The sequence below is a fragment of the Periplaneta americana genome, chromosome 16 (assembly GCF_040183065.1).
Source record: "Periplaneta americana isolate PAMFEO1 chromosome 16, P.americana_PAMFEO1_priV1, whole genome shotgun sequence".
Classification (NCBI taxonomy): Eukaryota; Metazoa; Arthropoda; class Insecta; order Blattodea; family Blattidae; genus Periplaneta; species Periplaneta americana.
In genome coordinates, this window is record NC_091132.1 from 156,028,041 (window position 1) to 156,050,941 (window position 22,901).

The 22,901-nt window shown below is 36.2% G+C and overlaps 2 protein-coding genes across 7 annotated transcripts in view; one reads left to right on the top strand and one right to left on the bottom strand.

Annotated features, from left to right (window-relative positions):
* Window positions 1–22,901, bottom strand: part of LOC138691512 (zinc finger protein 235-like) — an 83,547-nt gene that overhangs the window by 28,756 nt on the left and 31,890 nt on the right. For 4 of the 5 annotated variants that reach the window (XM_069813506.1, XM_069813507.1, XM_069813509.1 and 1 more), the window contains one exon: window positions 3,647–3,732. In XM_069813506.1, the coding sequence (XP_069669607.1) occupies window positions 3,647–3,732 (86 nt within the window). Of the gene's footprint in view, window positions 1–3,646; window positions 3,733–7,221; window positions 7,322–22,901 lie in introns of those variants that run through there. The other variant, XM_069813508.1, reaches the window with a different exon arrangement.
* LOC138691513 (zinc finger protein 678-like) lies at window positions 7,326–22,688 on the top strand. Of its 2 annotated transcripts, XM_069813511.1 has the most exons (5): window positions 7,326–7,375; window positions 11,658–11,755; window positions 12,130–12,267; window positions 14,176–14,246; window positions 15,515–22,688. In XM_069813511.1, the coding sequence occupies exons 2-5, from the start codon at window positions 11,678–11,680 to the stop codon at window positions 16,218–16,220; spliced, it is 993 nt and encodes a 330-aa protein (XP_069669612.1). In that variant the 5' UTR covers window positions 7,326–7,375; window positions 11,658–11,677; the 3' UTR covers window positions 16,221–22,688. The 2 variants fall into 2 exon arrangements, with proteins under 2 accessions (XP_069669612.1, XP_069669613.1); XM_069813512.1 differs by lacking the exons at window positions 14,176–14,246; window positions 15,515–22,688 and adding an exon at window positions 13,527–14,138 and having other exon boundaries at window positions 7,327–7,375.

Below are 22,901 nucleotides of genomic sequence, written 5' to 3' on the forward strand. Positions count from 1 at the left end.
AAAAATCAAGAAAAAATTGCTAAATGCACGTGACGAGAGTTTCATAATTAATCAAGTTGTAAAAGTCCATGAATAGTGTTCTACAAATTCGAGTCATGATTAAGAGTCTTCAAACACGAAGATCAGTACTGGTAATCGAAGTATCCGGCATGTGTTGTGGAAAAATGGTTACCATGGCAGAAGACACGAAGGAGGCCGTACGTTAGTGAGGTAAATCAAGCTCGAAGATTAGACTTCGATAAAGAACATGTTGGTAAGGATGAGGAATTTTGGAACAGAGTGATTTGGTCAAATGAGACAGAAATAAATCTTTATGGTTCCGATGGTATTCATAGGATATGGAGAAAGCTCAACACAGATAACGACAGAAGCAACACATTACCTACAGTGAAACAGAGGGGTGAATGCATACTGTTGTGGGGATGTATGTTTGCAAATGTTGTGAGAAATATTGAGTTCAAAGATGAGATTATGGAGAAGTATGTGTACAATAACATTTTAAGGTCAAATGTTATGTAGAGTGCACAAAAAATGGGGATGCCACTTGTATACATGTTCCAACAAGACAATGATGGTGAACGTACCGCTCATATCAATAAGGATTGGCTCATATGGAACATATCCAAGAACTGCGAACACTTCTTCAATCACTAGATTTAAATGCCATCGAACATTTGTTGGAAATTTTGAAAAGGAGTGTGAGGAAGGAGAAGTGTACAACTATAGAGGATTTCAAACGTGTAATGAGAGAAAAATGACCTAAAATCAAACCAGAACAGTGTAGAAGTTGGGAAAATGAATGAGGAGGAGATGCACAGCAGTAATGAAGTCGAAAAGTTATGCTACATGATATTGTTTTTCAAAAGTGCATATAATCAAAGTGTACAAACGAGACTGTTACAGCGAAATTGGATATATTTTTGTTGTTGTTGTTTTTTTTTTTTTTTTGTTTAATGTATTCAGAAGTTTATATTTTATTTTTTGACTTTGATATATTCCAAAGTCCGTGTGTAATAATTCTCTCATTTGAAAAGAAAGTAAATTGTATATATTCATAAGATAAATTAGAGTTTTATTTGGGAAACAGAACTGCACAAACAACAGTTATATACTGTACATTTCTGTTTACAATTACATTGCATATGTTCTTGCTTACCCATGATTTTGTGATAATCTTATGACGTGTAGTAATGTCGCTAGATGTTTCATTTATAAGTGCCTATTAGAATTTTAGAACACAAGAGGCAGACGTTGACGATTTTGAGAAAGAAGCAATCTAAATATAATCTGGTAATCCACCACTGATAGATGCCTGTGTACTGGAGTGGTGGGAAGTTGGATGGAAGGGACGGGGTGAAGCAAAGACAGTTTGCTGCACTGCCCCTACGACATCACTATTGCTAGTGGTCACGAAGACATTTTTGCAAATCCCTGCCATACATCCTTCAGCAACTAACCATCCATGGCTACATCTCGACTGACTACTTCGCTCCTTCTGTGTGAATGGACCATGCTTTCCAGCAACAAGGAACTAGCGTGGAGCAACCACGATAGTTAAATTGACACAAGTGTTTCACCCCATGGAATGCAGCATTACGAAAACAACAAGACAACGAATAATAAGTTCTGAACATCAAGACAAGAAGCTATCACTAATAATTAAAATACTCGAGCTTCTATGCCTATCCTACTGCAACTACTTCACATCTAAATGTGTGGTGAAACATGTAATTAGGCCTATATTTTACATATGCACCACAAATGATCAACCACAAAATCATAGATCAACTCTGGTAATCACATTTTAATCTTATAAGTTACATTGCAAGCTAGCGTATTAAGTGTCGATCATGTACATAGTTTACAAGATACGTTTTACTTTAGAAAAACCACAAAGAAACGTCGCAAGTTGAAGTTGAAGGCACATGTGCTGCACCATATGCATGCTACAGATGTCGATATGGACTGTGCTTACACTAGGGCCTAGTATTGCATTAGACATGTTGTAAAATATTAGGAAGTGAGAATGGTTTATGAAAGAAAGTTCAAATAAAGCGTCCTGTAAATCATATGTTAAATTAAAACCTCTGATAAACTTTCAAATGGCTTATCCGTAAAAGATACGCATAAAATGTGCTATGGTGACAAAGAAGACGAGGATCTGCAAGATTTTTTTGTTTCATTAAGTCCACTGAATATTATTCGAGCAATGAACACTTTTAGTCGTAAGGTAAACTTATTTATTTATTTTTTATTTATTTATGCCTATAACAGGGTAAAGCCCCAATTACAATAGACAGTACAGATATTCGTTTAAAAAAAAACATAGAATTGCATATAATATGAAGAAAGAGATGAAACAGATACAAATGCAGGATACAAGTGTAAATACAAATTAAAATGGAAAATAAGAAAAGAACAGCCAAATAGGCTAGATACTACCTAAATAAAAGACACAGATATAGATATAAATGAAAAATAGTTAAGTATAGATATCATATAAATGTGACATACACGAAACAGATAGCAATGGCTTATAATATACCTCTAGGTAATTTCCTAGAAGACTGGCAAAATCCAACATGGCTGACGAAAACTACCAAAACGTTCTGCCAACTATGAAGTTCAAATGTCACCAGACATCACAAAATCAAACATATATTCATATTTTTAAAGAAGAACAAGCCCTTCAAAAAATGAAAATATGTTTAATTTTTCACCTTTGATTTTTATGCTGTTTGGTGGGATTCGAACTTCATAGTTGGTAGTACTTTTCTGGCAGTTTTCGTCCTCACTTTACCCCCACAAATCACTAAAACACAAAACAAAACAATAATTTATCACCTCATCAAACAAAATTCAATCCTCATTGACGTCTTCAATGACAACCACTTACTTCACTTCCATTATGACACAGGCTTTAAGGCAATCTAAACTTAAACCATGCAGCCAACAAAGAACTACACCAACACTTTGTCGTACAGTCAAGTTCACATAAATAACCATGTATTGACACAAAATGAAATTCTCTTTGAACTCTTATTACATGTACGGAAAATTCAGTAAATATTTCCTTGGAACCATAGGAACAGTTTTCTCCTCAACAATCGACACAATTCTTATTCACCAGCGAAAGAATAAACCAAAATCGACACAAAATTTAGTACTCTGTTCTATATTCACACATCTTTCACAGATATCATAAAATGACAAACTTTCAATAACTTTGGCCATCAAACACAATATAACACCACTCACGTCAAACAACCAAGAACAACTTACTGACGTCATTATCCATTCAAAATTAACGAAAATTCTAGAACAAATGATGACAATCAAATCGAAGGAAAATCACAAAATGACAAACTTCCAATAGCTTTAGCCATCAAAACAGTATGACACCACTCACGTCAAACAACCAAGAACAATTGACAACGTCATTACCCATTCAAAATTAACAAAAATTCAAGAACAAATGACAACTATAACCAATCAAATTGAAACAACATCATGGCGACACCTCGTATAAAAACCTAGAACCAACAAATAAAAGTCACTAAAAATCACTAACATTTAACTCTAAAGTAAAAAAGTTGTAATACTTAATACATCCAACCAGGTACCCGTCTTCTATGAATTTACCTACCTCTAATATGGGTTTCTTCTCTTCCTCATCTGTGTCTAGAGACAGTGGATCTACCTCGAGTTCAGCCTTGATCACATCCATCGTAACTGAAAAAATTAAGAAAATTACGTCCATTTGCAAATCGTGAGATGTTGGGAAGTCTTATCTCGTTGTTACAAACTGTGATTGTGTACGGCGAATATGGAGTAGTATCCATATGAATATAGACAGATAGGCCTATTTAGGCAGAAAGTATGTGCTGCTGCAACCAGAAACCACTTGTTCATAACTGTAGGCATGTGACACACTCCACTGAAAAAAAAAAAAGTTTAGCCTCCTTAGGATAGATTTTATGGAAAGATAGGTTTGCACACTCCGATTTCTCGTCCTGCAGGTATCGACACAAGTTGGGTGATGTACACTGGTTATGACTAGAAATGGTCGTCTTCGAGTTTCCAGAGATTTATATTTGTGGAGTGGGGTTAAATGCAGGTCCGGGAGTGGGGGTCACAAACAAAAGTCTTTAGCTTAAGCGAGTCGCATATTAGAGAACCATTCCTCTAGACCTTACCTCACCCATCCCTAACATCATTATTATTGTACACGTCTTGCCAGCAATACAAAAAATTAGTGCAGAAACAACAGACTATATTTTTGGTCGGCGGGAAAAGGCACATAAGTAAAGAAAGTCGATTTTTCTGTTGTACGTAATCACTTAAGTCTAATATTTTTTCTAATTTTTTAAACAATAAATTTTCTTGTATTTTAAATACTTGAAAAGAGTCTTACTTTAACATACATGAATTTCATTATTATACTTATATTCAGTTAGACTAAATTAAAAGGAAAGTTTCTCCTGAAAAATTATTATTTTTTTTCATTTATGTGCCTCTTCTCGCCGACCAAAGATATGAATGTACTATTTCCTGATGTATACTGAATCAGAGAGCTGAACTGAAAACCATGCACAATAGTAAGTTCACAGAGTAGCGCGTTGTATTCGTACAAGAGTGTGGTCGTTCGGTGACAAAATCATTCACAGAACAGCAGTGGTATGCACAATGAGCCATCGCGATCCTCCATGCTAAAAAAAAAAAAAAAATAATAATAATAATAAAAAAAAATATCATAGCTTACAAGTAAAATCCATTGTCATAAATATTACTTCTTCCAAAAAGGCATTTGAAAGTTCTTGACAAAAGGAAATCCTCAAAATTTTATTTTTAGTAAGTTGTTTCTCTTTATGTATATATCATTTTCCAATTCTAAGTTCATACACATCCAGTAATGTACATTATAAGTGCCGTTTTATCAGAATTAATATTTTTGTAAACCAACGGTAAACATTTTACTCCAAATGGTTTTGAAGTAATCATATGTTTGAACCAACGTCCCCTTGTAAAGAAGACACTATGTAACTTACGATTAACTGCACAGCAACATAGTAGAATGTAGGGTTTTATGTTAAAAATAAATGCAATAGAAGTTGTTTTGGGCGTTCAGTATTAAATATTCGTACTACGATAAATTTCCTTTCTACACTAATTAATATCGCTAACTTCTAGATAGACTAACCCTCGGCTAGTAAATTTACAAAATTGATACCAGCAAATATCTGATACGGAAAAAAAAACACACACGCACGCACGCACGCACACACACACACACACACACACAAAGAAACCTAACGCGTAAATTCGTAAATTAATACACATTTGACAACTGAAACTAACGTAATAGGCCTAAAGCAGCGAAGACTAAAGCAGTTCTACCTATTTTGACATAAATCTAAATTACTATTCATTTTAACTTTATAGAATATATACTTTTTACTTACTTTGCAAGCAACAAGATTCGATCCGCGAACATAAGTTAGCCACTATGCTATGAAGTAGACAGTTTATGTGTACTACAAATGTAGGCCGGATAGCTCAGTTGGTAGAGCAGCTAGCTACGGACTGGAAGGTCCGGGGTTCGATCCCAGGTGGCGACAGGATTTTTTTTTCTCGTTGCCAAACTTTCAGAACGGCCCCAAGGTTCACTCAGCCTTCTATAAAATTGAGTACCGGGTCTTTCCTGGGGGTAAAAGGCGGTCAGAGCGTGGTGCCGACCACACCACCTCATTCTAGTGCCGAGGTCATGGAAAGCATGGGGCTCTACCTCCATGCCCCCCAAAGTGTCTTCATGGCATATTACGGGGATACTTTTACCTTTACCTTTACAAATGTAGGCCACTGTCGTAACTCGCCCTTAGAAGCACCATGGCATACCTGGTGAATAATAATGGTATCGGTATGTTTTTCGTCATAGGATGTAACGAGTTCGGTTGACAAAGTTCAGTAGAAGCATCAGAATAGATGTTATTTATAACTTTCGTGATAGTTTTAGTGTGAGAAATGTCAAATTCTTCAAATATTGCATGATGAAAATTAATTAAGAAGGTATTATTAATCAATCAAGAAGTACTTTAAATGGCCATTCTCGGATATAATCTGATTTGAGTTCCTTATAGGTTATATGGGTTAAATCAGGAGATAGCTAGAAGCTGAGGTATGTGACAAGGGTAGTGGGTTAGTTGAGGGGATTATTTAAGTGATTTGACCCATGGAATGTGAAAATTGTTTAAATACGTTTCCTCTCTCGTATATGGTGAGTAGGGGGCATACCAAGTTTCACCCACCCTTTAAAATCGCCGTGTATGAGTTTTAAGAAACCTATATGGGATATAGGCCTATATTATTATGAACAAGTAACCCAAAGATAGCATATAAAACAAAGAACTGAGGAAGTGTACTTAACAGTGAGTGTACAAAGTCTTCATACACCAAAATATTTTAACTAAATAGATATATGTGGAGTTTAAATACTTAGTAAAAGCAAGAATTAGGCCTACTTTTTTTCTATACACCTAATAACATAACTAACAAATTTATATGCACATGATTAAGCAGGACCAATTTTGTTAATACAAATTATTTTCTTTCTCTAAAAAAATTAAGAATAACAAAGAAAAGTGTTCGTACAGTTACAAATTAATGTCCCATTTTTCATCATATTAATTAATACTTGGTGGGATTTCCATTTGCTGCCACAACTCTTGTGAGACATCTTGACATTGATGCCACCAAATTTGTTGTGTTGGAAGGCGGAATTTTATTCTATTCTTCTAAGATGGCATCCTTCAGATACTGTTCATTCTTAAGTTCCCTTTGTCTGAATTCAGTGTCGAGAAACGCCCACAGATGATCTATGGGATTTATATCTGGTTACCATAACACGCAAGGATACAACACCAGCAGAGCTCATACATCCTCAAAGAACAGTGGGTAGCCGGATACTGTACAATTTATAGAATACTTAAATATTACTAGTTTATGACTATTTGGAACACCTAACCCCTATAATTGTTGAACTGAGATCCAAAATAGCAAATGAGCCAGTACCCACTAACATACCACCTATAGGAATGAAATATAGTAACAACATTTCAATTTTGTTTTGATATTATAGTTCAAGCTAATACCTCTTACGAGACTAATAACAGTAAAATATCGGTACCAATAGTGAAGTAATGGTTAAAGCCTATGTTTGCTTACATTATAGCCTACAGTAATATTAAACACTTCCAGGAAATATCGTATGTCAGTTCCCAAATTATGTGTTATGTGATACACAGAGGCATTCGCATGTTCACTCAGATCTATGGGGCAGTGGCACTATCCAGCATCAGTGTCCACAAAGGGGAATAAAGTAAGTTTAATTTATAATGCTTTTACAATGACACTTTATTGATAGTAATGCTTGTAATTACAAAGTTCCTTGGTTTCTATAAAGGGTAGTTTGCACGCACTGTAACCAGAAATATTTCAAACATGCCTGCATTTTGTTCCCGCACAGAATTCCTGTAAAGGTAAGCGTTCAGTACATCGTATCGCACTCCTCGTACGAATCGCACGCAACAGATATCGACAGATATTTTAAGTGCAGTGCGTTCACTGTAACCCTAGAATCCTAGATCATATAATATGCAACATCTAGACTGTACCATAGAGGTGGGGAAAAACAGTTCCAAAATAACAGTGTTGCCGGGTTCAAATCCCGGCGCCGGAGAGAATTTTTCTCCGTTCCATCTCTCTTTCATCATGTGATGACGCAGGATATCTGCATGGAAATATCATATGTACTTCGGTACATCAAAATATATAAGTGTTGCTCTGAGCTAGTACCAACGAGCACAGAATACAATAGAGTAGACACTAGCATCTTAATACCATTGGACGGAGTGAAGCCGGTTTGATGGACCTGACGCCATCTTGTTGCTACCAAAACATTGCAAAATAGCTATTACGTTATAGAAGATCTTATGATAATAAGAATTCCATATGTCCCTAATTTCTTGTAGGACTCACACTTTCTTGTTTGTTTCGTAATACAGAATCGCTATGCACGTATTTTTAGCAAAAATTACGAAACTGTCATCGATAAATCACATATATACAGGTTATTTAAATTGGCAGCTCTTCAAATTGCAGTATGGTATTTAATAGATAATCTGGAAGGTTAAACAAACAATAATGATAAAATAGGAAAATAACAGTTTGACCTTATTTTGCTACTAGTCCAATATAAATGCTACCCTATAATAATTACTTTTATAGGTTGATCCATTTGGTTCGATTTAATAATGAAACTTGCTTCTTAACGCAAATTATCATTCTCTTCCTTTTGCCAGTATTTCGTATAGATGTCCCGATTATGTTTGGAGAAAAAATGGAATGCTCTTAACCATATAATATTTGATAGGCTCTTCGTTTATAGTATATAATTAGATTATAACGGCGAACAAAAGTGAAGTTTTATTACCAAGTGGGTCAAGTCAGTTCACGACCGAGTTAATGAAGCTACTAAGTCTGTAAAGCATAAGTCTGATTTCGTGATTATAAAAATTAATTACAATAATATTAATACACTATTTCTTTTTCTTCATCAAACGAATACGTGCATTCGGTTTAAGAGAAACTTCGGTACACCCGTTTTCTATAGCACTCGACACAAACTTCCAACATGGGTTGTTAGGTTAGCTTCGCTCGTAAATGCTAAGTCTGCAAAGCATGTCTGATTTCGTGATTATAAAAATTAATTACAATAGTATTAATACACTCTTTCTTTTTCATCAAACGAATACGTGCATTCGGTTGAAGAGAAACCTCGGTACACCCATTTTCTATAGCACGCGACACAAACTTCCAACTTGCGTTGTTAGGTTAGCTTCGCTCGTAAATGCTAAGTTTACAAAGCGTGTCTGATTTAGTGATTATAAAAATTAATTACAATAATATCAATACACTAATCCTTTCTCTTAATCAAACAAATACGTGAACAATACGAATCTAACCGACTAACTTAGGCTAAATCATTCATTACCGTATCTAGCCTACCGGTAATAAGTACATTTCACACATGCATATTTACCTGTGAAAAGTTATTCCAGGAATTTTTTTTGAAAACCTGTTTGTGCAGCCATACGCAGAACATGTAGGCATATTGAAATTAATTAATTTATTAATTAAAACAACGATGCAACATCACAATCAACTGCCCATGTGCTAACCGGGAGCCCAATGTTTTGGTAGCATCATAATGGCGACTGTCCACAAAAGCGGCTTCACCTCCAAGCTGTTTATATCTACTCTATGCATTCTGTGCTCGTTGGCTAGTACGAAATACTTGCGGTTACAAATACTAGTTTCACTTTGGAACTACATTATGACAACGCCTGTTCCACAGAACGGAATATGTTTGGTACTATTGAAAGCAGTGACGCCAACTTTTGGAAAACAGTGGGTGGGCTCAAACATTTAAAGAGGCTTAAGTTAAATAAATCTCACAACACGAATTGGGTGGCTCGGATCCCACGAGCCCATATAAGTTGGCGCTACTGTTTGAAAGCAGAATTGGGAATGTTGGAAACTAAAGTAAAAGATAAATAGTAAAGATACGAAGATCGTCTTTAAAAAATGTACACATTATCTTGGAACTGATGTTAATTGAGTATAGGATTCTATCAAATAACATAATGCCTGTATTATAGTAACTACATTGTGAAGGGAAAATTTTAAAACACGGATTGCACCTACCAAATTATGTCTTAAAATACTAAAAAGAGCAGATTTGTCTGCGTTTGTCGAATGCGCATCATTATATTTACGAAAAGGCACTTTTCAGTGCCAATAATTTATTTTGTGCGCACAAGGTTGGAATTTTGAAGTAAGAGGGAAAGGGTGCAATCCATGTTAATCAGCAGGCCTATTAGATATTTATTTCACTACTACAAGGTGTGCAAGAAAAACCACACAATTGTACTAATCATGTATTGTGACTTCTGTTTGCCTTAGTAAAAATCAAAACACTTCAACGTCAGTATATTAAAAAAAAAGAGAGGGATAAGTTAGGGCCACTTAGAAATGATTAAATATTGAAGTCAGGGAAATGGAAGATAATACAATACCTTAATTCAATGGAATAATAATAACAATAGTAGTAGTAGTAATAATAATAATAATAATAATAATAATAATAATAATAAATACGTGAAAAGGGTGGACTACAGTTTTCATGTAAAATATATTACGTTTCTTTCATTACTTCTGAAAAGGTACGGTGTATGAATTGAACAACAGAAAGATAGTACCTTAGTTTATAATATCTAATATCTTTTAATATCAAGAATAACAGCCATTCTTTTTAATGTAATTGAGACGTAGAAGTTTTGAAATTACGTCTATTGACTATAAATTATTGTACGAAGCATTTAATAAAGAATGGCGAGTCCTCTAAATGTCAATGCCATTTAAGTGTTTGTTATGATTATCTAGAACCGAACAGCGCTCTGAGCAGCGGAATTGGTATTACGAGGGAACCATTTTAGACTCGTATTTCAAGCGTTATGCTCTAGCTTGTATATAATCTCGTAAGCAACGCTTTCTCCCCACCTAAATTTCCAGTTTCCATGATAACACTATTGGCAAATTTCCTGTTGTGTGTAGAGAATTTTTTTTTTTTTAAGTAACGGCAGGTATTGACTCTTCGTCATACACCCATATGATGCGACATATTATTTACCGACAGAATCGTTGTGCAGGGTGTGCCATAGCTACGACCACGATGAGATGAGATGATGGGGATTTGTTTGGAACCTGTCATATTGGAGAAAACACCTTTCTGCTACAGTATTAGGTTTCTCGCTATAATAGTACTAAATATGTTGCATATTCTTCTGTAACAGATATGTTTAGAAATTAAATATGAAGTTTTCGGTATTTAGGTATCTATTTATTTAACCTGGTAGAGAATTGGCCATCAGGCCTTCTCTTTTCCTTTTCCAGGGGATTACAACTAGATACCCTGAATACATTAAAATGGCAATTATAATACACCCTAAGGATTAAAATATTATCTAATTAGTAATGGCTAGACAATCTACTGGTGGACTACTAAGTTATTTAAATTAAATAAATAACGATTTGACAGTGTCAACAATTGATACTATGGTGTTGTTATACCTGATTATTGTGAAGTCGTTATTTAATTAAAATGACTTAATAGTTCATCAGTGATTATACAAAACGTGTTAAAGAAGTGTATTCAAGAATGCAGGTACACAGTTTATTGTGGAAGTTAAGAAGAAATTAGTTATTGAAGTGCAAATTAAACGTAGAATAATTAAATACTGATGAAGTTACTGAAGATTGAAGTATTTTATGCTAGAGTAGACACTATTTACAAGAAGCCATGTCTGGAAGGGTCTCAGTTACTGACCAAGTACCTAGTAAGTTTACGTTTCGTGATAATTTTATTTCGACAGTCCCTAATACTAGCAGGCAGCGAATTCCAGGGTCTTGGCAGATCTATTGTGAAAGAAGATGGTTACGGTAAAGTGTCATGTGAATTAGATGGTAGCAACTTGTATGAAAGTTTCTCATCAACTTAGTTTCTATAAAATCTCTGTCAGTTACATAACCTCTTTTTTCAGTTGTGACGGATTTAATAAAGATGGAATCTGAGGTTGATCCGTTGGACTTACACCATGACAACACATACATATCAGAAGAAAATAAGTCTTCATCAAAGGTAAAGTGAAACGTTTGCCTGGTTTTATTTGTTTGTCTAAATGTTCCAGAGCAGTATACAGTACTTATATTTGTTATTGTTCTGAGTAATTATTAATAAAATATCACACTCGAAAAGACATTTGCAGACATGGTATGGAATATAAATCGCAGTATATAAATTATTTGCACAAGAAACACTTGGCCCATTATCAGTGATTGTCTGTGTCCCTATGGTCTTGTTCCCTTTTTGCCTTCAGTTGTCTTAACTTGTTACCTGTGTTGAGAGAGTTAGCCAATAACAGCCATGCAGGACTAGATTGACGGTTGTGGCAAGTGAAGTCAATTGAAGAAGAAACTAAATAAAATCATTAATGATGTCTTTATGTTCTATAGAAAGGGAATTTACCGCATCTGGAAGTGACGGGCATGAAGACAGAATGCGTGGACCACAGTTACGAAATCAAATCAGAGATAAAGGTTGAAGACAGTGCAGTACCTACGAGCTTTGCATTCGTGAAATGCGAAGTTAATGTAAGTTGTTCACTGACAGGTAGAGCACTTTTATTTATGTCAGAACCATTAACTGTGTACAGCATTAACAGTTTTCTTGTTTCCAATATTTTCTAAATTTGGACAGCTTTCATTTTTACATTTCAAATAGAATAATAATTCGCAAATATATATTTATAATTGTTAACAGAGAACTATCTTGAATATATGGACAAAGTTCTTGTGGCTAGAGACTTGATTTCATTTAACTTTACAAAATTCCCCTTTTTTGTACTGGTCTATCTATTACTATGCTAGACATTCATCGATAGGTTCATGATGATGTATAGGTTTGTCCAAACTCACAAGAGATTTGGAAGTTCTCTAACTGTTTTAAGAAGTAAGTTTATAGAAAAATAAGTAATATTATTATTAATAATAATAATAATAATAATAATAATAATAATAATAATAATAATAATAATAATACAGCTTCGTTTATAACAGTTTGCTTTATTTTGTTCCAAGCAAATCTATGAAAACACGCCACACTGTTGTGTAGCTCGTGCAACTCGATTCACACTGCCTGTCCCATATTTCGATTTCTTTATATAATTTCCTGATTACAGTTATAAAATCAGTGTTTACATTAGTTACCTAGCACTTGAATCCGTCATAATGTGCTTTATCTGCCCTGGAAATGATCTCATCAAAAATTTTACAAGTCTTCTTACTTGAAACGTTCCACCTATTCAAAACTAATTGTCGAAACCATATGAAACGCTTCACAGCATATTGGTTACGACTACTAGGTCCGATGTAAAAGGTGAATTGGATTTTATCAAAGTAGCGCAGTGGAAGCAAACAAATAAGCAAGACTGAATATTCAACAATTTATATGTAATTAAGTATAAATAAATAAAAGTATACAAATACACTGCATGCAATTCACTGAAGTAATAATAAATAGGTACTAATGATGAAAGAAATATAACAATGTGGAAAATATAAGAAAATAGAAAACACGATAGTCAGGGCAATATTCTGAATAACATTAATCCATGGCCAATACAATATTTGAAGTTAACTCGGCTCAGTAAAAAGAAATGCACACACATCTGCACAATATTACATGACTTGAAATATATGGTAGACTGACGAGAGGAGGAATCTTTCCAAGAATTTGCTAAATACGAAGCCAATACTTTACTACCAGATGAATCTCAGAATAAGCAATACATTTATCTGTACTTGGATCCTTCCAGAATTATACAAGATGTAACTGCCGCGATTTATTTCAGCAGCAGCAGCAGTCTTCCACGTCTCTTGTCTGTACTACACAGGAGCAAGTTTCCAAACCTCTCGCCCCTACCAGGCGCAATCGAATTTCCGAGTAACGGTGTACGATGATCTGCCTGTTCAAGAAAACTCATTTCTCCCTCTCTCGACTATCCACAATTCCTCGCTGCTGTGAGTTATGGAACTTTCGGGAATGCCGAGTGAAAAGATGGCGCTGATGACTGAAAGCAACTTCGTCGATTGAGACGTCGTGCACGGCCCTCACGACGATGTATTTCAGGTTCCATACCTGAATGATTTCTACTTATGAATATTTCTATTGGTCTTTAACAATCTAGTAGTAATACTGTCTAAGGCCAGTTTGCAGGAGTGGAGGCAAAACCTTCATATTCTGCTATCTTACGTGAAAAGAACATGTACTAGAGATTCTAAATTTTGAGGAAATAAAATTTTCACCAATGATGTACACAGCGACAGTACTAATTTTTTCAATAAGTAACCATTTACTGTTTCCTTACATAACATATTGTACCAATTTGTGGTTATGCATTTTTCGGAGCCTTCATGAATAACATGCACATGTTTTCAAGGGTGAAATTGATTCCAAGTGCTCAATTAAAGCTCTCTTTAATACTTAGTGATTTATTTCAGGAATATGTGTTCGATCTGGACAGAGTTAAGCAGGAAGTCTCTATAGAGGAGGATAAAGTGTTGACTGAGAGGTGAGTGTATTGTGCGGGTTTTGTTTTTCTTGCAGTCTTTCTCAGCGTCTTTTAATGATGACGAAGAACATAAATTTTATAATGTATGATGTGTTGTACCTACCATTTATATGTGGTTAATTTTATTATGGGCTCAATTTATTTTTGTACTGAGATGATATGATCCACCAAAATTGTCATTATTGTGATATGTGAGATATTACAACTCTTATTATATCTGCTGCGTTATTATTCTGCCGTCCTTTGAGAACCATACGATCACATAGAGATTGTTGTTGGCAGAATCTCGCTGGGAACCATTAATAACATTCGAGACCAATCCTGTGTTCCTTCGCTGTGAACAAAGCATTTTTCCAGCCGAGAACAGTAATTCTAAGAAAGAGGAAGCGAACTGATTTCTTGCAACAACATTAACAAGAATTTGAAATAGTTCAAAACCAATCTTTAAGATTAATAACAAGTGGCATTACATCTACTCCAATGACAGCCATGCAGATAGTTGCGCAAAACATCTCGATTATATGAATATTGAAAAACAAATTACCACACTCTTTGAGTAACTAAGGACACTTTCAAACAATACTGGAGATTTTATCAGGATAAAAGATATTATAAACGTTATCTGGAATTCTTCAAGATTTTTTCCAAAAAGGTTAAAAAAACACAAAAGAAGTATGATTTAGAACTTACAATAAATTAGGAAAAGTCCTACATCCAAGTCACAGAGTTAAATTTGAATGTACACAAAATATGCCATGTAAACCAGATGAAAACACAACTGTTTTAAAAGCGATAGCTTTGGAGACTATTCAAGCAAGATTCTCTAAAACACAACGGTTTCATGTTTACACAGATAGATGACTTAAGATAATGGAAATGCAGGTGCTGGAATTTATAGGAAATTATTTAGTCTCTAGCTCTTAGCCAACTTCCAAGTTAGATGCAATTTTTAATGTGGTTATGATTTTAAGTACATTATCATTTCCTTCAGTTTCTAACATTTCTTAACTTGTGTAGAAAAAATTACCACTATTGCTGTCAATAGTGCCAATGATGCTTAGATCTGTCTAACAGGTGTTGTCGTAATGTAGTTCCAAAGTGAAACTAATGTATGAGAGCTAGTATTTTGTACTAGTACAGAAGAACACTGTTATTTTGGAATGTAGTATTTCAAGGTCCTGTTACTTTTTCGAACAGTTCCAAAATAACTTATCTATTTTATTTCCCCATCTCTTGAGGTCACTGATATATTTTTATATTCATTTCAGCATTGTACATAATGTTGAGAAGAGTGTGTCTCGAGAACAGGCCAGCGTTGATCGTGAAGAAGAAGATTTCATACACTGTGCTAGCAACAGACCAGACTGTTCGAACATCAGTGACGTCGGTCATAATTGTATGAAGTGTAACAAATGCAACGATGTTTTTGTAACATCTCAATCTCCGAAACTTCATATATACACAATAAGAAACTCATTGAAGTGCGATGTGTGTGGAAAGTGTTTTCCACGATTGTCAGAATTAAACCGACATGTACGCATTCACACAGGCGAAAGGCCATTCAAATGCGAAGTGTGTGGAAAATGTTTCTCACAAATAGGACATCTAACGCAACATGTACGCATTCACACAGGCGAACGGCCATTCAAATGCAAAGTGTGTGGAAAATGTTTCTCACAAATAGGACATTTAACGCAACATGTACGCATTCACACAGGCGAACGGCCATTCAAGTGCGATGTGTGTGGAAAGTGCTTCCCACATTTAGGACATTTAACGCGTCATATACGCATTCATACAGGCGAAAGGCCATTAAAATGTGCGGTGTGTGGAAAATCTTCGGGAGATTTAGACAGACATGCACGTATACACCCTGGCGAAAGGCCATTCAAATGCGAGTTGTGTGGAAAAAGTTTTCTAAAATCGTCAGCTTTAAGGAGACATGCACACATACACACAGGCGAAAGCCATTGAAATGCGAAGTGAATGGAATGTATTTCTTAGCATTGGCAAGTTTAAATAAACATTCACGCTTATAGGTCTCGCAAGCAGGGATTATCGACGATAGGAATGCGAACGAAACTATTCGGTAAGGAAGAGCAAGCGACAGGATAGCTCACTAGATAACTTGAATGATATTCAAGAGTACAGTCGGAAAAGGAACGACATCGATAGAATCAGTTTTGCATTGTGATAGTTACATTACGGTTTTAGTTTCAGTTCCACTGCATGCGAATACGTGTCTTATCCCATGTGCGTTTATTTTATTATGTAGTGATGAAGCGTTCCCCTCACTGGAACGTTTTTCTTTCCGCAGGTCGTTGCCGTCAAAGGAGACATTAAGAGGGCACTCTGACAGTTCATTCCGAGGCGAAGGTTACATTCAGTGTTGTGTAGGCGTTAGACTGTGCGACATGTATTCAAATCAAGAGCTGGCAGAGATACACTTCATGTACGGTAAGGTGGATGGCAATGCTGCGCTGGCTCGTCGTTTGTACCAGGAGAGGTACCCACAGCGACAATGTCCAGATCGAAAGACATTTGTACGTCTCCATTACCGTCTGTGCGAGTATGGAAAATTTAACTCTCCTGGTTTGGGAAGGGGACGACCAAGATCTACAACTCCAGAAGTACAGGAGGAGATTCTGGAGGCTGTGAACATGACTCCTTCTATCAGCACACGAAGGGTAGCGTTGCAAGTCAATGGTCCTCATACGACTGTTTGGAGACTGTTGAAAGAGTATCAATTGTATCCTTATCATTTGCAACGTGTACAGGCCCTGTCACCCTGCACGAGTTAGGTTCTGTCAGTGGTTCTTGCAGCAGTGTGGTGTAAAATATTATTTACAGATGAAGCACAGTTGACACGAGATGGCATAACAAATTTCCACAATCAGCATGTATGAGCGTATGAAAACCCACGTGCAACTGTTCCATCTCATCACCAGGTGCGGTTCTCCCTCAACATGTGGGCCGGTATCATTGGTGATCGATTAGTTGGACCCCATGTACTTGTAAACAGACTTACGGGGCAGGCATACACAAACTTCCTGGAAAACACCATACCTCATGTTTTAGAAGACACTCTACTGATCAATCGTCAACACATTAACTTCTTGCATGATGGCGCTCCTGCACACTTCAGTCGTACGGCTCGCCGGTACTTGGATCGAAGGTTTCCTGATCGATGGATAGGTAGAGGTGGCCCAATTGCTTGGCCTCCACGCTCACCTTATCTGAACCCTCTCGATTTCTACTTGTGGGGCCATTTAAAATCATTTGTTTATTCGTCTCCGGTGCCTGATTTGGAATCCCTTCGGAATCGAATTGTGGCATGTTCTGAGGACATACGCAATACTCCTGGAGTTTGGGATTGTGTTCGCAGGTCAATGAGACATCAATGTGAGGTCTGTATGCAAGCAGGAGGTGGACATTTTGAACATCTTCTGTAATAACAACGACCAGCGGAAAGAAAAACGTTCCGGTGAACTTCAATATTGTGAAGGCCTTAACTCGGAAATGAAGCATTTCCGGACACATGTTGTAATGAACTATTTTGATTGTCTACATGTGGGAAATACATACCTGAAATTATGCCCCGTATTTTTTAAACACCCTGTATATATTTTTATATTATTATGCGAAGAACAAAGTATGCTCTGCTGCCTTCAAATTGAGACAAAGAGCAAATGCCTAAAGGCATTCAAATGCGATGTCTGCGGAAATTCTTTTTCACAAGCGGGTTATCTCAATGATCACGTCCACCTATACAGGCAAGAGATCATTGAAATGCGATGTGTGCAGAAAGAATTAACTGGAATATGGAAGGTTAAAAGTACCAAGTTTCTTTCGCACAGGTGAAGTCTCATCTGCATATTTTTTACACTGGGATAGAGCAATAAGTTTATTTTATTTTAGTAGGTAATTTTACGACGTTTTATCAACATCTTAGGTTATTTAGCGTCTGAATGAGATGAAGATAATAATGCCACTGAAATGAGTCCGGGGTCCAGCACCGAAAGTTACCCAGCATTTGCTCATACTGGGTTCAGGGAAAACCCTAAACCAGGTAACTTGCCCCGACCAGAAATCGAACCTGGCCACCTGGCTTCGCGGCCAGACGCGCTAACAGTTACTCCACAGCTGTGGACTTGGTTATAATATATATTGTATTTGTTAATGTACATTTCAGCTGGAAAATTTTTCAGTTAGAGGCTGCTTTATTGCGGCTGCTTGTTTGTGAATTGGAGCATCAACAACTGCAAGATAGGATCCCCACGCTTTAACTTAGTGTTCTTATGTAGTACTCATATATTTTTGAAAGGATAAACTGATGTTTTATATAAAGGTGATGATGGTAGGATATTTTCCTTTAAGAATGACATCTCTTACTGGCTATATATTTCTGGCATCTTAGGAAATTTCTTGTTTACATTTTCAGGAGACATTTTAGTTATATCTTGACATTCTTTTTTTTTTAAGAAATAACAAAGAATTAGCACAGAATTTACAAAACGTACGGACCTAGCTACACACGAATACACAGCCAAATGCTCAGACAGCATCCCCGCAAGTAACAAGACTCCCTGCATTTGCAGTATATGGCCGTCGACTGGGTCCATCTCTACATATAAATCCTAAGGTGGCCCCACTATATTTATGCTATCTGCATTCATTAATGAATGCAAAGTTTGTGAAAGTGTTCCTCGCTATGGTATGCAAAGTTTGTGAAAGTGTTCCTCGCTATGGTATACAATGTTAAAGGTTCATTACGCCAGGGTTTGCTTTATAATTTTCCAATCTGAGGTCATAGGAATGACTGAAAAATCCTACTGGAATCAAGCGCGGTATATGAAAGGGAAAAAATTTTCGCACTATTGTTAGATATCGAATCAGTGGTGATGGTGATGCATTATTGAAAGAACATTTAGAAACAGCTCTCAAAAATGGAATCATTATCAATAAACCAGCCAAAATGATTTATTTGAATGTTGTGAAGGGTTAATACTTCAGAAAATTGTAGATAGTGTGAAAAGTGGTATTTTACAATACTAGTGGATGAGATGTGAGCAATTGATACTGAGCATTAGGTACTTAGATATGCAAAGTAATACAGTAAGGCAAGATATTGTGGAATCTACGTAAAGATCATTATTTTTTGGTCCTACAGAATACATCTGTTATGATAACAATTAATATTAGAGGAGAAAAATTTGCTCCGGCGCCGGAGATCGAACCCAGGTCCTTGGTTCTACATACCAAGCGCTCTCACCATTGAGCTACGCCGAAGTTCAATCCACAGCACTGGATCGAACCCCTATCCTCCAGTGTTTTTCCCTTTGTGGCCTGACTCCAAGTTGGGCATGTATGGTGACATTTTATGCCGGAGCGAATTTTTGAACTCTAATATTAAAGATATTGTAGGTTTTGTAAATGTTTCTGACTTAACAGGACAAGAACAAACCACAATAATCACTGTTAGTAATACACGAGAGTGATTACTATGATGTACCGAAGTGCAGGAATCTGCATTACCACATGGTGAAGAATGAGCAGAATGGAAAAAAATTCTCTCCAGCACCAGGACTCGAACTCGGGTTTTCTGCTCTACATGCCGACGATTTATCCACTAAGCCCCACTGGATTCCAGTTCCTATGCCGGATTGAATCCCTCTCAGTTCCTCTATGGTGGCCTACCTCATGTACTGTGCCACACAATATGTGCCAGTGGCAAATGTAAAACACATTATGTACAGAGATGCACTCAAGAGTGACCAAGTGGCCGGGGTCCGATGGAACAAGGAGCCATCTTGAATGTCTAAGTTCCGGCATCGGAGGTAGAATCCGATGTGGCTTAGTTGATAAAGTGCCAGCACATAGCTGAAAACCTGGGTTCGAGTCCTGGTGTGAAAGAATTTTTCTCTGTTCTACCCATCCTTCACCACACGAGAGTAAGCCTATGATAGAGACACCAATATGGCAGCGATTTATCAGGTTTCCCTACATCTACTAATTTACTAACCCAATCTGAGGGATCATGAACATTTTCTATTATTTTTCTCCTACATCACATTGCCTTACTCTGAGTGCTCTCCCGATAGACAAAGCCATTCTTATACGTTGCCAAGCCACTGGAATGGCACTTTCTTTCATACTGAATTTTGTCTTATCTTCGAAGATAAAAATACGTCTTTGGTTTAATACAATTTTCCTCTTCACCTCAAAGAAATGTTTCATCTTGAACACAAAATCCATCACCTGTTTGAATTAGCTGCAGTTCAATTCATGAACCAAACCCTAGCAACGCCTTCTTTAGTACTCACAATAATTACAAATTCTTATCATTTTTCATTTAATTTACTACACACTTTAAGCTTACAAAACCATCTGAGTTCGGCTACAAACCTCTACACATTCTTAAGACAATACCAGTTTTCTTGAAATTATGTTCTCGTACTTATTCCTAATGACTGTAACTCTTCTAAAAGAACTTATATATTTTCTGCTATTTTGTCTAACTTAAAATTAATATCTTTGTTTTCAACTTTTATAGTCTTGTACCCGACTTCTCCAACACTATTTATACAGCACATCTGAGGCTTGATGTTTTGATACACTTTCCTGTTCTTACTACTAATTTCCTTGTATTTTCACTACTGTTACCACATCCTCCTTGCATTACCTTTTTGACACTTCTTATATACGCAAGCGGAAAATGAGCTTCTTACGCTTGGTAATATATAACACAATATTTTCAATCTTGTAACTTCTTTCATTGTTAAAAAAAAATGTACTGTAGCACTAAATTATTCATAAGCTGTTACTGCTTTACTCATTGCAGTATCTTGCCTTTATGACTGTGTGCCAGGCTTTTGAGGGGACCGGAATACGTGTAGGTTCCCACAAAAATCGCACTTAAATGGCTTGTAGCATGTATTTCTGTCTCTAAATGTCTTTCACACCTTGCGAAAACCAGAAACATTTACACAAACATTGCAGTCACAATCATCACAACTGAACTCACTTGTGTATGAAAGTGTATGCTTTTTTTAAAATTCCCAAACACGAAACATTTTTTCCACACACATCATAACTGAATTACTTTTCACCTATGACTGCTTGCTTTTTAAAGTTGAAGGCTGTTTCACAATAAACCGAGAACGAGCACGGAAATATTGTTAAAATAAATGTATTCACATATTAACTATTGCGAATGCTCACATTTAAATGCATTCAGTTTAACATTATTTCCGTTCTCATTGTAGTTTCCGTTCCCGGTTTATTGTGAGCCAGTTTACTAACAATGGAATATTAGTTCCATAAATATTCCAAGTGAATGGCTTCTCGCAAGTGCAGGTTTTTAAATCTTAACAGATTGAGCGCGGGTCTTCCAAATGTTTCGGCTTCTTACCCGTGTCAGTACCTGCATAAAATTTCAAACTTCCAGGAACAGATTTTTTTCCCCACAAAGACCATAATTATATATATCTTCGGGATGTGTATGTGCATTCATACTTTTCCTGAATGCTAGATTGCGAAAACGTTTTTCCACATATATCACAACAGAATGGCTTGTAGCGTGTGTACGCGTCCATGGCCTTTCAAATTTCTCGATTCCGAATATTTCTTTCCATTTATATTATGCCTCCCACTTATGTGTATGAATCCGTTCACTCTTTTTCTGATCGACAGATTGTGAAGACAGCTTTCCATATATGCCTTCTGCCCTGTATGTATAAGTCTATGCTCTTTTAGACTAACAAATTCCGAAAATTTCTCTCCACATGTATCACAACTGAATGCCTTCAAACCTGTGTGAACACGTCAATGAATTTTCTGATGACTACATTGCGAATATTTCACAATTCTACGGCGATTTTGCGACACAGGATATTGTATGTCATAAAAACAAAATCGAATGCAGAGATTTCCAGAAAAACATTGGTTCTTACATATTACATATATAGACAATGCACAATTCTGTATTCAACACAAAACTAAAAGATCCGTCATTTGCGTCCAACTTATAACATGGTATATTAAATTGTGTAAACAAGTAAAATCATTTGACATGTTTCACCACTGTCGATATCTGTTTCCAGGTTGTCATATATTTTAATTGAGGGCAGGGTCTTCCAGCGATCCTATCTCACATCTGCTCCTGGTCCTGGTCTTAGGCAATAAAGATACTTCAGAGGAATAAAAACTATTTTCTCTAATATAACAGCATGAACCTACCTCTCCCATCTTCAGTACAGCTTACATATCGGATCACTGGCTCTGTCTTTAAATGTGTATTGTGTTGTGAATTTGTATGTGGAAAGAAATGGTAAGTTCGAGTGATACATCGAGGCTGTGTGAACAACGCGAGCATATTTTTTGACATATGTGGTTGTTATGTGATAAAGCAGCAGAAAATAAATTTTGCCCCATTGATCAAGACTTTGTATCTGGCCTATTTTTAAATCAAGTTAGGATCACAAGACAAACATTTTGCGTCACATATTGTGTGTAGGAAATGTAAGACAGTCGCACAAAGCAGTTTGTTCATCTATGTCCTTTGGTGCTCCTATGGTTTGGCGTGAGCAACATAATCGTTATGATGGCTGCTATTTTTGTGTGTGTTAAATATCTGGGTTCAATAAGAAAAACAAA